General features: G+C 44.9%; 1 protein-coding gene across 1 annotated transcript in view; it reads right to left on the reverse strand.

Annotated features, from left to right (window-relative positions):
• Nucleotides 1–15,708, reverse strand: part of LOC139379056 (neurexin-2-like) — a 929,896-nt gene that overhangs the window by 849,334 nt on the left and 64,854 nt on the right. The window contains exon 2 of the mRNA XM_071121799.1: nt 14,050–14,070. Coding sequence (XP_070977900.1) covers nt 14,050–14,070 — 21 coding nt within the window. The remainder of the gene's footprint in view (nt 1–14,049; nt 14,071–15,708) is intronic.

Below are 15,708 nucleotides of genomic sequence, written 5' to 3' on the forward strand. Positions count from 1 at the left end.
GTAGGGACATTGTGCAGAACCAATGTGGAATTCTGAGAAGAACTCGGTTGAACATAACCTTCACAGTAGAGGAATCTCTCTCCCTCTGCCTCTCCCTCTCAGGGGCCCTATCTCGACATAGTTGATTAGTAGCCCAGTAGAGAGGGGTCTTTTTTATTTTCTTCACTCTACCCTTCAGTGTGTAGGAGATGAGCTTTCTCCCTCTCTGGTCGAGCCCAAGTTTAATCTCTCCATGTGTCACACAGCCAGGCAAAGACTTCTAGGATACCTGTCAGTGGCATTTCGCATCATAACTAAATTCCAAAATGGATGCAGGTACTGTAGGGCACACACACAGTGCTGTCCTCTCCCACTTTGGAAAGACTAGAAGTAAAAGGGGAGAAAGAAGAACTTCGGGCTGTCTTGAGTCTTCGTGGGCCATGGATGGACAAATCTGGTTATGGAAGTGAGGAGGAGTGTCAGGCAGAAAACAAGGAAGTGTCAGCGCCCCTCAAAGCACCTGCCATAACAGACACACCAAGCCAGTCAATATGTGTTTTAAGGATGCACCTCGTGCCGCGCCAGACAAACGACGGCCAATTTAGACCAGTCCTGTTGTGAAGGCTGCCTTATCCTCTTCAGAGCACAGACCCACTTTTCATGACTATATTTCAACGGAGTTCGGCAATAACATGAATGCATAGTCGTCGAGGCCTCCGTTAGTTTATGTACCACTGAACAGCTACACCGATGGCTTCTTTGATGATATTTTAACGAAATTGCACGCTCAATTTTACCCCGATTGTAGAGCACATGTACTGCTGTATCAAGGTTAAATGGGAGGATATTAGAGGGGGTGTTGGATAATGCACAGATCATTTTGATAGAGAAATGTCATTTGTGTGTGAACTGTGTTCGACGGGGGCATAGTTAAGCAAAAGTCCTTATTGCGCAACGTCTTGAACTCTGGCGTACTTCAACACGTGTGTCATGGATGTTATGTGGGTGTTACTTGGAACACTGTGCACCATAGCTAAATAAAGCCGTATCTCACAGGGGGCTGGTAAGGGGAGGACGGCTCATAATAATGGACGGAACGGAGCAAATAGAATGGCATTAAACACATGGAAACCATGGAAACCATGTATTAGATACCATTTCACTCATTCCGCTTCAGTCATTACCACAAGCCCATCCTCCTCAATTAAGGTGCTACCAACCTCCTGTGCCATATCTGGACTAAAGGATTGTGGAGTTGTATTACGAAAACTACCATTACACTATGATAAAGGGCGGAATATGATGGTTTTGACTGCACTGGGACTTTAGGTAATATGACCAGCACATGTTAATTAAGCTGTGCTCCATTAGGGAGACTCTGGTGGGGAATACCGTCCTCTCCTAACTGCTTAGAACCACCTCCTCTCCTACCTCCTTAGCATTGTGTGCCCTGTCCAGATTGCCTCCTTCAACTCAATCCACTTCCCTCTATTGAGGCATCCCCCATAAGCCTCTTAGCAACAACCTAAGATGTTATCTGCTGGACCTGAGAGGGAACGACGTAGAGAGGGAGGTAGGGAGGAAACGACGTAGAGAGGGAGGTAGGGAGGGAACGACATAGAAAGGGAGGTAGAGAGGGAACGAAGTAGAGGGACGTAGAGAGGGAACGACGTAGAGAGGGAGGGAGGGAACAACGTAGAGAGGGAACGACGTAGAGAGGGAGGTAGAGAGGGAATGACGTAGAGAGGGAGGTAGAGAGGGAACGATGTAGAGAGGGAGGGAGGGAACAACGTAGAGAGGGAGGTAGGGAAGGAACGACGTAGAGAGGGAGGTGGAGAGGGAACAACGTAGAGGGGGAGGTAGAGAGGGAACGACATAGAGAGGGAGGTAGTCGAGGGAATGACGTATAGAAGGAGGTAGGGAGGGAACGACGTGGAGAGGGAGGTAGAGGGAACAACGTAGAGAGGGAACAATATACAGAGGGAGGTAGAGAGGGAACAATATAGAGTGGGAGGTAGAGAGGGAACAATATAGAGAGGGAGGTAGAGGGGGAACGAAATAGAGAAGGAGGTAGAGAGGGAGGTAGAGAGGGAGGAAGAGAGGGAGGTAGAGAGGGAACAATATAGAGAGAGAGGTAGAGAGGGAACAATATAGAGAGGGAGGTAGAGAGGGAGGTAGAGAGGGAACAATAGAGAGAGAGAGAGGTAGAGAGGGAACGATATAGAGAGGGAGGTAGAGAGGGAATGATATAGAGAGGGAGGTAGAGTGGGAACAATATTGAGAGAGAGGTAGAAGGGGAACAATATAGAGAGGGAGGTAGAGAGGGAGATAGAGAGGGAACAATATAGAGAGAGAGGTAGAGAGGGAACAATATAGAGAGGGAGGTAGAGTGGGAACAATATTGAGAGAGAGGTAGAGGGGGAACAATATAGAGAGGGAGGTAGAGAGGGAACAATATAGAGAGAAAGAGGTAGAGAGGGAACAATAGAGAGAGAGAGGTAGAGAGGGAACAATATAGAGAGGGAGGAAGAGAGGGAACAATATAGAGATGGAAGTAGAGAGGGAACAATAGAGAGAGGGAGGTAGAGAGGGAACAATAGAGAGAGGGAGGTAGAGAGGGAACAATAGAGAGAGGGAGGTAGAGAGGGAACAATAGAGAGAGGGAGGTAGAGAGGGAACAATATAGAGAGGGAGGTAGAGGGGGAGCAATATAGAGAGGGAGGTAGAGAGGGAACAATATAGAGAGGGAGGTAGAGAGGGAACAATATAGAGAGGGAGGTAGAGAGGGAACAATATAGAGAGAAAGGTTAGAGGGAACAATATAGAGAGGGAGGTAGAGAGGGAACAATATAGAGAGGGAGGGAGAGAGAGAACAATATAGAGAGGGAGGTAGAGATGGAGGTAGAGAGAGAACAATATAGAGAGCGAGGTAGAGAGGGAACAATATAGAGAGGGAGGTAGAGAGGGAACAATATAGAGAGGGAGGTAGAGAGGGAACAATATAGAGAAGGAGGTAGAGATGGAACAATATAGAGAGGGAGGTAGAGAGGGAACAATATAGAGAGGGAATGAAGTAGAGACGGAGGTAGAGAGGGAGGAAAGGGAAAATGAAATGGAAGATTGAAAAGGTGAAGAAAGACAGATAGATGGATAGATATCCTGGAAGATACAGTACATGAGCATAGGACAGAGTGGAAGAGCCAGAGGGAGATGAATAGAGAGAGAGGGAGAGAGAGAGAGACAGAGAGAGAGAGAGAGACAGAGAGACAGAGAGAGAGAGAGAGAGAGAGGATTACAGGGATTGCGTTCCTGACGGGGCATAAATTAAGCGATGGAAGATGACAAAACTAAAGACAATACAATATCAACTCCAAATGCCCCATAACCTCTGTTCCTCAGGGAAACACTTAAAAGACTATGTTCATTTTGTTAATTCACTTCAAATCCACCTAGGCACGGCAAATGAAGCAAGACACATTTTCATTTGAATACACTCAGGGGAGGGAAGACTTGGGGATTGGAACAAAATCCCTCCAAAATCAGAGTCATTTCAAGCAGAGCATTTCCACTGTCTCAAATAGCTAGAAGCCTATGCATTCAGGGAATAGCACAAATACCATTAGAGGATACGTAGAATCACATAACGCATTCAGGAAATCATGACAAAAAGACTTAGGGTGTTATACTGGACATTGATAAACACTACTCTTGAAATACTCCAGGGTGTTAATCACTTTGTTGATGACCTGAAATGTGTCACTAGCTTCCATTATAACAATGTGTGTGTCCCTGAGATAGATAGATGTAGCCTATATTGCACCCCAATGATATTGTATGCAGGGATCTCTAACCATGGCCTCTCTTCTCACTGTGGGCCCAGACCCAACAGGCAGCAACACACTCAACCGGCGGCCATCTTAGCACAGGGTGGGCATCTGTCTGAATGGCAAGCTCAAGGCTAGTGGACTGAGAGCCAGCAGAAGTCATCCTAATCAACATGAAGTGGGACCATGTACAGTTTATGGGACGTTACAAATATGGCATTGGCAGTGTTGTCGAAAGCCTAAAGGAGTGTAGCTCCATCACTATAGATTAGCGTTCAAGGCCACACACATCACTATAGAGTAGCGTTCAAGGCCACACACATGCGTTTAATTTGGAATTGCTGTTCACAATTAGAGCGCCCACTGCTCAGCCTTTTGACTGTGCGATCACAAAAGCAGAGCTATAGAGTGTGTGTGTGACTGTGTGTGAGAAGGGGGAATTTGTTGCCTGTGAGAATGGACATGGGTTGAGCTTGATCCTCCAGGACCTTAGCACTGTTTATCTCAAGTGTCCTGGTCTGGGGGAGAACGAGGGGGGAGAGGAGAAGCAGATCAATGCCTCCCTCCAAACGCCTCTGCAGCAGTACAGTACGTCATTCAGCTCTTATAACTCCCAGCTCTTTCCAAAGGCAATATGGAGGGAGGGATACTGTTTGTTAATGTGTTTGTTTTCTTTCATCATATCGGCGATATGACAATGTGAGAAAACCAATAGCATTGTGGGGAACAAAGGGAACGTGCCATACAGGAGATGAAGAGGGAATGTGCCATACAGGAGATGAAGAGGGAATGTGCCATACAGGAGATGAAGAGGGAATGTGCCATACAGGAGATGAAGAGGGAATGTGCCATACAGGAGATGAAGAGGGAATGTGCCATACAGGAGATGAAGAGGAAGTGTCTTGGTCTTGAAGGGTGTCTTTAGGGTTACAGTTGTTGTTAGTCAACAGTGTCTTTCAGAACCCCTCCTAAAACCACACCTGTTTTGTTTTGGTTGTAGTTCCCTCTTCTGTTTGAGCGACAACATTTATTGCTGGGGAGCGTGACAAGAAGAAAAGGAAGTTAGTGTCTTGGTAGCTGTAGATTAGACAGAGTAGAAGAATGGTGGTGGTAATCATACTGGAACGTTGTGTTCGTGCCGTTTACTTTTTTCATTGTTGTTTGAATTGACTGTTTTGAGACGTACAATGCAGTCAATACCATGTTGTTCAATACCGTGTCGTACAATACCGTGTCGTACAATACCGTGTCGTACAATACCGTGTCGTACAATACCGTGTCGTTCAATACCGTGTCGTACAATACCGTGTCGTTCAATACCGTGTCGTTCAATACCGTGTTGTTCAATATTGTGTCGTACAATACCGTGTCGTACAATACCGTGTCGTACAATACCGTGTCGTACAATACCGTGTCGTACAATACCGTGTCGTACAATACCGTGTCGTACAATACCGTGTTGTTCAATACCGTGTTGTTCAATACCGTGTCGTTCAATACCGTGTCGTACAATACTGTGTCGTACAATACCGTGTTGTTCAATACCGTGTTGATCAATACTACAATACCGTGTCGTACAATACTACAATACCGTGTTGTTCAATACCGTGTCGTTCAATACCGTGTCGTACAATACTACAATACCGTGTCGTTCAATACCGTGTCGTACAATACTACAATACCGCGTCGTACAATACTACAATACCGTGTCGTACAATACTACAATATCGTGTCGTACAATACTGCAATACTGTGTTGTTCAATACCGTGTTGTTCAATACCGTGCTGTTCAATACCGTGTTGTTCAATACCGTGTCGTTCAATACCGTGTCGTTCAATACCGTGTTGTTCAATACTACAATACCCAGTGTTGTTCAATACCGTGTTGTTCAATACCGTGTTGTTCAATACCGTGTCGTTCAATACCGTGTCGTACAATACCGTGTTGTTCAATACCGTGTTGTTCAATACCGTGTCGTACAATACCGTGTCGTTCAATACCGTGTCGTACATTACCGTGTCGTACAATACTACAATACCGTGTCGTACAATACTACAATACCGTGTCGTTCAATACTACAACACCGTGTTGTTCAATACTACAATACCGTGTTGTTCAATACTACAATACCATGTCGTACAATACTACAATACCGTGTTGTTCAATACTACAATACCGTGTCGTACAATACTACAATACCGTGTCGTACAATACCGTCTCGTTCTCTGTACTCCCAGTCAATTCTGAGATATCAATTCATCTTTAGCTTTACATAACAAATAAATTATTGAATAGATAAAGCTCAGAAGTAGCGTTGAAAACAAATGCATATAAATATATAAACTTAGACAAGACTCTCAAAAAATTCTAACAATAATATGCAAAAGTAGGTTAATGCCCTTCTGACATCAGTACCTTAATGTTCTATTGCTTCCTTGTTTACTCCACTGTACTGCAGACAAATCTAGGATATATTTTTTCTCTCTATTTTCTCTGCAATAAAAACAAAATCCATCATCTGGTTGGATGATCCAGACTAATCTCCCATAACTACAGTACAGTCATCACTCAACCTGCAATCCCATATCTCCACTCAACATCAAACTCCCAAAGCTTATAGATTAACTCCTGGCCTGGATGTCCCAGAAAATAAAAGACCATCAGCTAGAGCAGTGGGATTCGCTTGGTGCGTCCCTCAGCCCAAACAGATCACTGGGGAACTCGTACAGACCGTGTCGTAACTGTACATTTACTGTGATTCGTCATGACTCGGACTGTCTCTCTGTCACTGTCTGTTTGGCTCGATCTGACCATGCATTCAGTATGATGCTCAAAACAAAATAATTGTTTGAAATATAAATCTGCTATATTATCTGTCAGTGGTCTTTGTAATGTGAATCCTGTGCCTGAGTTTGAGTACATCTGCACTACAGTATGGTTTCTGTTACAGCAAGAGGTGTATCTCCTATGCCAAACCCAGGAAAAGGGCTTGGTTGGCCATCTCTGATGCAGCTAGAACAGTGGGGGTTGGTGGAGCAGTGAAAACGGGTCAGTGAAACCGCAGACCATCAAGCGTTGCCTCCACTGTCTGCCAGCGCAGTCAACCAACCGTGTTCCAGGGGCACCTCTGTCCCCCGGGCTTTCAAGGTCTCCCCGTTTCATCAATCTCCAGCAACCTTTACACGCACGGTCACTATCACTAATTAGACCAAAGATGGTGACGGATCAAGGCCCTAAAAATAGGACAAAAACCATGGAGCAAGGTGGCTTCTGGCTTCCAGGCATTCTCAAAGATGATGAATGAGACGATGAACCATTAGATAACTACCTGTCTGTGTCCTACTAATACACAACACACATCTCTGGGAGTACTTATTCACTTCTTAATTAAAACATCATGACTTGGGAGAACACAAATGCCCATTACTTGGGGTGAAAGTTCAGACTTTGTTTTTTCTTGTGTACCTTATTACTGCCATTTGTCAAAGAAAACATCGGTAGCTCTGAACAAATAGCCAACCCTGGAGCATTTTTTTTGGGGGGGGGGGGGTTGAAAGCCCTGCTGCTTGTGCAAATGCTTTGTAAACCCAGGGGTACCACAGCCACAAGCCTGCAGATTAGAATCATCTTTCTTTGAGCCAATAGCTTTGCAACTGGGACACACCTGGAACACCAGACAAGGGTCACATTTAAACTGCCCAAAAGCATCCAGAATAAAAAGTTAACCAAACTTCAACAGCTACCCTTGGACCAATGCAAAGTGTCAAATCAAATCAAATTTATTTGTCACATACACATGGTTAGCAGATGTTAATGCGAGTGTAGCGAAATGCTTGTGCTTCTAGTTCCGACAATGTAGTAATAACCAACGAGTAATCTAACCTAACAATTTCACAACAACTACCTTATGCACACAAGTGTAAAGGGATAAAGAATATGTACATAAAGATATATGAATGAGTGATGGTACAGAACGGCATAGGCAAGATGCAGTAGATGGTATCGAGTACAGTCTATACATATGAGATAAGTAATGTAGGGTATGTAAACAAAGTGGCATAATTTAAAGTGGCTAGTGATACATGTATTACATAAAGATGCAGTAGATGATATAGAGTACAGTATATACATATGAGATGAATAATGTAGGGTATGTAAACATTATATTAAGTAGCATTGTTTAAAGTGGCTAGTGATATATTTTACATCAATTTCCATCAATTCCCATTATTAAAGTGGCTGGAGTTGAGTCAGTGTGTTGGCAGCAGCCACTCAATGTTAGTGGTGGCTGTTTAACAGTCTGATGGCCTTGAGATAGAAGCTGTTTTTCAGTCTCTCGGTCCCTGCTTTGATGCACCTGTACTGACCTCGCCTTCTGGATGATAGCGGGGTGAACAGGCAGTGGCTCGGTGGTTGTTGTCCTTGATGATCTTTATGGCCTTCCTATGACATCGGGTGGTGTAGGTGTCCTGGAGGGCAGTTAGTTTGCCCCTGGTGATGTGTTGTGCAGACCTCACTACCCTCTGGAGAGCCTTACGGTTGTGGGCGGAGCAGTTGCCGTACCAGACGGTGATACAGCCCGACAGGATGCTCTCGATTGTGCATCTGTAGTAGTTTGTGAGTGCTTTTGGTGACAAGCCAAATTTCTTCAGCCTCCTGAGGTTGAAGAGGCGCTGCTGCGCCTTCTTCACGATGCTGTCTGTGTGGGTGGCCCAATTCAGTTTGTCTGTGATTGGTACGTCGAGGAACTTAAAACTTACTACCCTCTCCACTACTGTCCCATCGACGTGGATAGGGGGGTGCTCCCTCTGCTGTTTCCTGAAGTCCACAATCATCTCCTTAGTTTTGTTGACGTTGAGTGTGAGGTTATTTTCCTGACACCACACTGCGAGGGCCCTCACCTCCTCCCTGTAGGCCGTCTCGTCGTTGTTGGTAATCAAGCCTACCACTATAGTGTCGTCCGCAAACTTGATGATTGAGTTGGAGGCGTGCATGGCCACGCAGTCGTGGGTGAACAGGGAGTACAGGAGAGGGCTCCAGTGTTGTGGGGCCCCAGTGTTGAGGATCAGCGGGGTGGAGATGTCGTTACCTACCCTCACCACCTGGGGGCGGCCCGTCAGGAAGTCCAGTACCCAGTTGCACAGGGCGGGGTCGAGACCCAGGGTCTCGAGCTTGATGACGAGTTTGGAGGGTACTATGGTGTTAAATGCTGAGCTGTAGTCGATGAACAGCATTCTCACATAGGTATTCCTCTTGTCCAGATGGGTTAGGGCAGTGTGGTTGATATTGCATCGTCTGTGGACCTATTTGGGCGGTAAGCAAATTGGAGTGGGTCTAGGGTGTCAGGTAGGGTGGAGGTGATATGGTCCTTGACTAGTCTCTCAAAGCACTTCATGATGACGGAAGTGAGATCTACGGGGAGGTAGTCGTTTAGCTCAGTTACCTTAGCTTTCTTGGGAACAGGAACAATGGTGGCCCTCTTGAAGCATGTGGGAACAGCAGACTGGGATAAGGATGGATTGAATATGTCCGTAAACACACCAGCCAGCTGCGCATGCTCTGAGGGCGCTGCTGGGGATACCGTCTGGGCCTGCAGCCTTGCGAGGGTTAACACGTTTAAATGTTTTACTCACGTCGGCTGCAGTGAAGGAGAGTCCGCATGTTTTGGTTGCGGGCCGTGTCAGGGGCACTGTATTGTCCTCAAAGCGGGCAAAAAAGTTATTTAGTGTGCCTGGGAGCTTCTTGTTTTAGCTTCTGTCTGTAGGCAGGGAGCAACAAAATGGAATCGTGGTCAGCTTTTCCGAAAGGAGGGCGGGGGAGGGCCTTATATGCGTCACGGAAGTTAGAATAGCAATGATCCAAGGTTTTACCAGCCCTGGTTGCGCAATCGATATGCTGATACAATTTAAAACCTCTCTTGTTTTCAGATTAGCCTTGTTAAAATCCCCAACTACAATGAATGCATCCTCAGGATATGTGGTTTCTAGTTTGCAAAGAGTCAAATAAAGTTTGTTCAGGGCCATCGATGTGTCTGCTTGGGGGGGAATATATACGGCTGTGATTATAATCGATGAGAATTCCCTTGGTAAATAATGTGGTCGACATTTGATTGTGAGGAATTCTAAATCAGGTGAACAGAAGGACTTGAGTTCCTGTATGTTGTTGTCACCACACCACGTCTCGTTAACCATAAGGCCCCCGCCCCTCTTCTTACCAGAAAGATGTCGGTTTCTGTCGGCGCGATGCGTGAAGAAACCAGCTGGCTGCAACAGCAGTGAGCCATGTTTCCGTGAAGCAAAGAACATTAGTCTCTGATGTCCCTCTGGAATGCTACCCTTGCTCAGATTTCATCAACCTTGTTGTCAAGAGACTGGACATTGGCGAGAAGTATGCTAGGGAGTGGTGCGCGATGTGCCCGTCTCCGGAGCCTGACCAGAAGACTGCTTCGTTTCCCTCTTTTACGACGTCTTTGTCAGGCTGGGATCCATTCCGTTGTCCTGGGTGAAAGGCAGAACACAGGATCCGCTTCGGGAAAGTCATATTCCTGGTCATACTGATGGTGAGTTGACGCTGCTCTTATATTCAGTAGTTCCTCCCGACTGTATGTAATGAAACCTAAGATGACCTGGTGTACCAATGTAAGAAATAACACGTAAAAAAATAAAAAACTGCATAGTTTCCTAGGAACGCGAAGCGAGGCGGCCATCTTTGTCCTCGCCAGAAGTAGTGTCTGCACGGTCCAAAATCAGTTTAACTTACTTCTACCCCCTCCTTTTTCGAAAATTCTGTTAAAAATCGCGCAACTTTTCAGCGTCCTGCTACTCATGCCAGGAATATAGTATATGCATATGATTAGTATGTGTGGATAGAAATCACTCTGAAGTTTATAAAACTGGTTAAATCACGGCTGTGACTATAACAGATTGTGTGTTTCATTGAAAAACGCAAGAAAAACTGCTCTCTGAAAGCTAAAAATAATTTCCATAAGTCACTTCCACCAGTTGTTAAAAGAGAACAGAATTTAATATCGATCTGCCTGAAATTCATACAAATTCCGCACGATGGCGCCATTGTCCTCATTTTCAATTGAATTAATTGTTGGAAAATCCATCTATCTGACCTCCATTTTCCCAGTCTTCACCCGGATGCAGTTGAGGAAGATATTAGAAGCCATTGTTTTGCAAGTGAAGACCTATTGAAAAGACATCGCCCTGTAATCATTTTGATAGATTATAAACGTTTACTAATACCTAAAGTTGGATTACAAAAGGATTTCGAAGTGTTTTGTGAAAGTTTATCGTCGACTTTTTTAATTTTAAAAAATTACGCAGCGTTTAAAAACGATGATTTTTTCTGAATGACACAGCTTCCATACAAAGCTATTTTGGGTATATATGGACCGATTTAAACGAAAAAAAGACCCAATAGTGATGTTTATGGGGCATATAGGAGTGCCAAGAAAGAAGCTCGTCAAAGGTAATGAATGTTTTATATTTTATTTCTGCGTTTTGGGTAGCGCCGGCTTCCGCAAAATCTGTTGTTTACGTGTCGTGCTGGCATTTTGGGGGGTGCATGCTATCAGATAATAGCTTCTGATGCTTTCGCCGAAAAGCATTTTAAAAATCTGACTTGCTGGCTAGGTTCACAACGAGTGTAGCTTTAATTCAATACCCTGCTTGTGAATTTTGATCAAAGATTGAGTTGTAACGAGTACATTTAGCATTTAGCGTAGCGCATTTGCATTTCCAGGGGCATACTTGAGACGTCTGCGTCTCAAGTATGGTCAAGAAGTTAAAATATAAGGGGCAAATGAAATAACAAGCCAGACCAGATTTAAATCCCGACGTCCTTCCATTCCTGGGTAGTCTCTCAGCTGGACCCCCTGTTGGCTGTGTCACTGACATGTGTCCCAGTTGGACTCGGCTATGCAGTCTAATGAATGTTAATGGTCACCCAGGACCCCCATGGCTCTCTTGCTGGGCCTCTGCTCTCTTGTTCCCATTCTGGGAGGCAGTCGTGGCAGGTAGAGGTCTGCCGTCCACTCCTGTGGGCCCTCGGCTGTGGTAGTCCCTCTGGGGCTGGGGCATGAAACAGATCGCCACACATCAATGCAGCATGGGTCCTCGCTCTGCTCCTCCGAGTCAAGATCACAGATACACACACACACACAAAGCGAAGTAGCTGGCTGCCCCCTCCTAACTCCTCACACAGGCATGGGCCGCGCTACGGAGTGAGGAGCCGTCAGGGCACATCAGCCGGGAACGTGGAAACAAATGACCTCTGTCCCTTCGCTGTCCGCCCCCACCACCACCCTGACATTTTCCCATCAACAGCTTCAGCGCTTCCGACATGTGACCCCGGCGGCACGGGTGGTCGTGACTCGCCAAGCGCGTGAGCGCTCACACACACACTGAGGGAGGAGATAGCAGGACAGGTCTCTGATCTTCAGATTCAAACGCAGCGGGAGAATGTCAGCTTCAAACCGTTTCTGTTATACAACCCTGCTCTCTGCATATCAAACCCAGGTCACAATTCAAATTGGGTTCACGAAGTAAAGACAAACTGGAATATGCACTCGTCTCTGATTAAAACATGATGAAACAAACTACTCCTTCTCTCTGATTCCAATATGATGAATCAAACTACTCCTTCTCTCTGATTCCAATTTGATGAATCAAACTACTCCTTCTCTCTGATTCCAATATGATGAAACAAACTACTCCTTCTCTCTGATTCCAATATGATGAAACAAACTACTCCTTCTCTCTGATTCTAATATGATGAAACAAACTACTCCTTCTCTCTGATTCCAATTTGATGAATAAAACTACTCCTTCTCTCTGATTCCAATATGATGAAACAAACTACTCCTTCTCTCTGATTCCAATATGATGAAACAAACTACTCCTTCTCTCTGATTCCAATATGATGAAACAAACTACTCCTTCTCTCTGATTCCAATATGATGAAACAAACTACTCCTTCTCTCTGATTCCAATATGATGAAACAAACTACTCCTTCTCTCTGATTCCAATATGATGAAACAAACTACTCCTTCTCTCTGATTCCAATATGATGAAACAAACTACTCCTTCTCTCTGATTCCAATATGATGAAACAAACTACTCCTTCTCTCTGATTCTAATATGATGAAACAAACTACTCCTTCTCTCTGATTCCAATTTGATGAATAAAACTACTCCTTCTCTCTGATTCCAATATGATGAAACAAACTCGAGCCGAGACACAGGGGTGGGTAGCACAACAACTGCAGAAAATCTGATTCATGTTTTGGGGAAAACTTTGAGTGTCTTTCCGTAGCAATTTCCCCAGCGAGCTTGCTGCAGCCTGGGAGAGGGGTAATCCATCACCCAGTATTCCTGATAGGGGGAAACATGGCGGCCCCCCTCCCAGTCCAGCAAACCTCGCCCTCGCCGCATACAGCGCAGCGCAGCACGGGTCGGATCAGCCTGCCTATCAATTACAGAGTCAAACGTGTCTGGAACGGCGTGTCTGGGGAGTTATCGGTAAACTGCTTGCTACACCACCTCTGTCTGACTGATCCGGTTGATGTTCCTTCATTTCCCCCCTGGTACTGCTGAGGAAATGACAGGCGGGTCCAGACAGACAGGGATCTAATGCTAATCTTCCCATATGTTAGGCTGAGCTGCGAGCTAGCCAACCCACAAGCCTCAGGGGCTGATGTGGTCCCAAGGGCCCTGACTGGCAGCCCTGGCTCTTACCCGCTCTCCCACGCTGGAGGTGGGAGTAGAGGGAGTCGGAGGGGAACCAGAAACAGTATCACAGGGTTCACCTGTCCTACTAGAAACACTTCCATCTCAACGACTTATTAGCATTTGATAATAGTCACATATTTTACTCCTAGGTTGAATCATTAATCACTTTCGCAATTGCCAACCCTGTCACATATAGGAGTATAAAGTCCCAACTGAGAAACCATATGCAGAAATAGTTCAAATAAAATAATCAAACAAAGGAAGAAAAGAACATAACTTTGAGAAGAGTAGGAAATGTTATTTAGAGAAACAAAAGCTGTGGTTCCATTTTAAAAACAGTGTCATTTATGCCCCCGGGAGTCACCATAATCGCTGTCCAATCACACTGACAATGCCCCTCCCAAGAGGGAGGGCACAACAGAATGTACAGCAACCAGGATCCAATATGGATGCCAACGTCATAGAAGAATCCATCTTAGGTCTGTAGGAGCTAAATAGTAGCCTTACCTTCAACAGCATACTCTTCTGCTTCAGAGGGGCCAACGAGGACAGGAAGGAGAGAGAGAGAGAAAACAAACAGATTAGACAGCATACTCTTCTGCTTCAAAGGGGCCAATGAGGACAGGAAGGAGAGAGAGAGAGAGAGAGAATGAACAGATTAGACAAACAGCATTTGGAACAATTACCATATCCAGACATAATTCCAATGTAGTAGATATCCAATTAATTACATATCCTGTCGTAGTTCCAATTTGTTAAGCAAAACACATGTTATCAGAGAAGAGGTAATTTACAAGAACAAAAAAGCACAATTTGATTCATAAGATCTGTCCAGGCAAAATTAAATCATATTTTTCCCATGGCTTGATATACAATGCTTGGAAAAACAACCAAAATGTGAGACTGCAAAATGTGAAGTCCTCTTCCAGCCGGGGGCTTACATCAATTCTAAGAAAATCAACTGCAAATGGAAGGAACTGGGGAAAAATGTGCATCAAATATAAGAGTAGGCCTGGGCCTCAACCACTTAACATCTCAACCACTCATCCAATCTCAACCACTCATCCATCTCAACCACTCATCCATCTCAACCACTCATCCATCTCAACCACTCATCCATCTCAACCACTCATCCATCTCAACCATCTCAACCACTCATCCATCTCAACCACTCATCCATCTCAACCACTCATCCATCTCAACCACTCATCCATCTCAACCACTCATCCATCTCAACCACTCATCCATCTCAACCACTCATCCATCTTAACCACTCATCCATCTTAACCACTCATCCATCTTAACCACTTATCCATCTTAACCACTCAACATCTTAACCACTCAACATCTTAACCACTCAACATCTTAACTACTCTATTACAAAAGTGCTGAATCGAGTTAGAGCAACCTCCCTAATGACATCTCTCCAACTCCATGATCTAGAGAGAGAGAGTCAGAGGAATCCAGTTGTAAGAAAGATGCTTCTCTAGGATCATCATCACATAATCAAAGATCCACTACACATTCATGGAAAAAGCCTCCAGCCTCCTACTGTATCAGACCCTATGGAGAGTTGAACATTTTGATATTTTACTTGGCCCGGGCCTTAGCGATAGTTTGTTATATCATAATCGACGTAGCTTTTGCTGGTACATTGCGTGCTTGTGCCTTTATTTTAGTATAATTTAATGTATTTTTTATGTATAGTGAAAGCCTGTGTATGGCAAGACGACCAGGAAGTGCTGTTTACCGTCACTTTTAGTATTAAGATTTCATGATTTCATGGCACGGCGGCCATTTGGGAACCTGCAACGTGCCATTGAAGCCCCAGCGCGGTTCCACAGAGAGTGTTCGGTGCAAGACGAGGTCAACCACTACACATCTACAAAGTGCAACTTCCTCAAAAAACTTCATTCATAGACTGCATTCGTCCAGTATACTAATCGTGAACAGATCCGAATCAATGTCCACTTATCCATCTTCACTAGACGCTAGCTGTACGGCACTGGCTTGATCGGTTCCTACGAACATAATAATGTACCTATGCAGTGTTTATCTGTTTTCATCTGTACAGAGCCGCTTCTCTCAAATGCATCCTTTGTTGTGTCATTCAATGACTTGCTGTACGATTCATTTCCCCGGAGAAATATCTACAAGGTCTTCTCA

Source organism: Oncorhynchus clarkii, chromosome 21 (assembly GCF_045791955.1).
Source record: "Oncorhynchus clarkii lewisi isolate Uvic-CL-2024 chromosome 21, UVic_Ocla_1.0, whole genome shotgun sequence".
In the NCBI taxonomy this organism is placed as follows: Eukaryota; Metazoa; Chordata; class Actinopteri; order Salmoniformes; family Salmonidae; genus Oncorhynchus; species Oncorhynchus clarkii.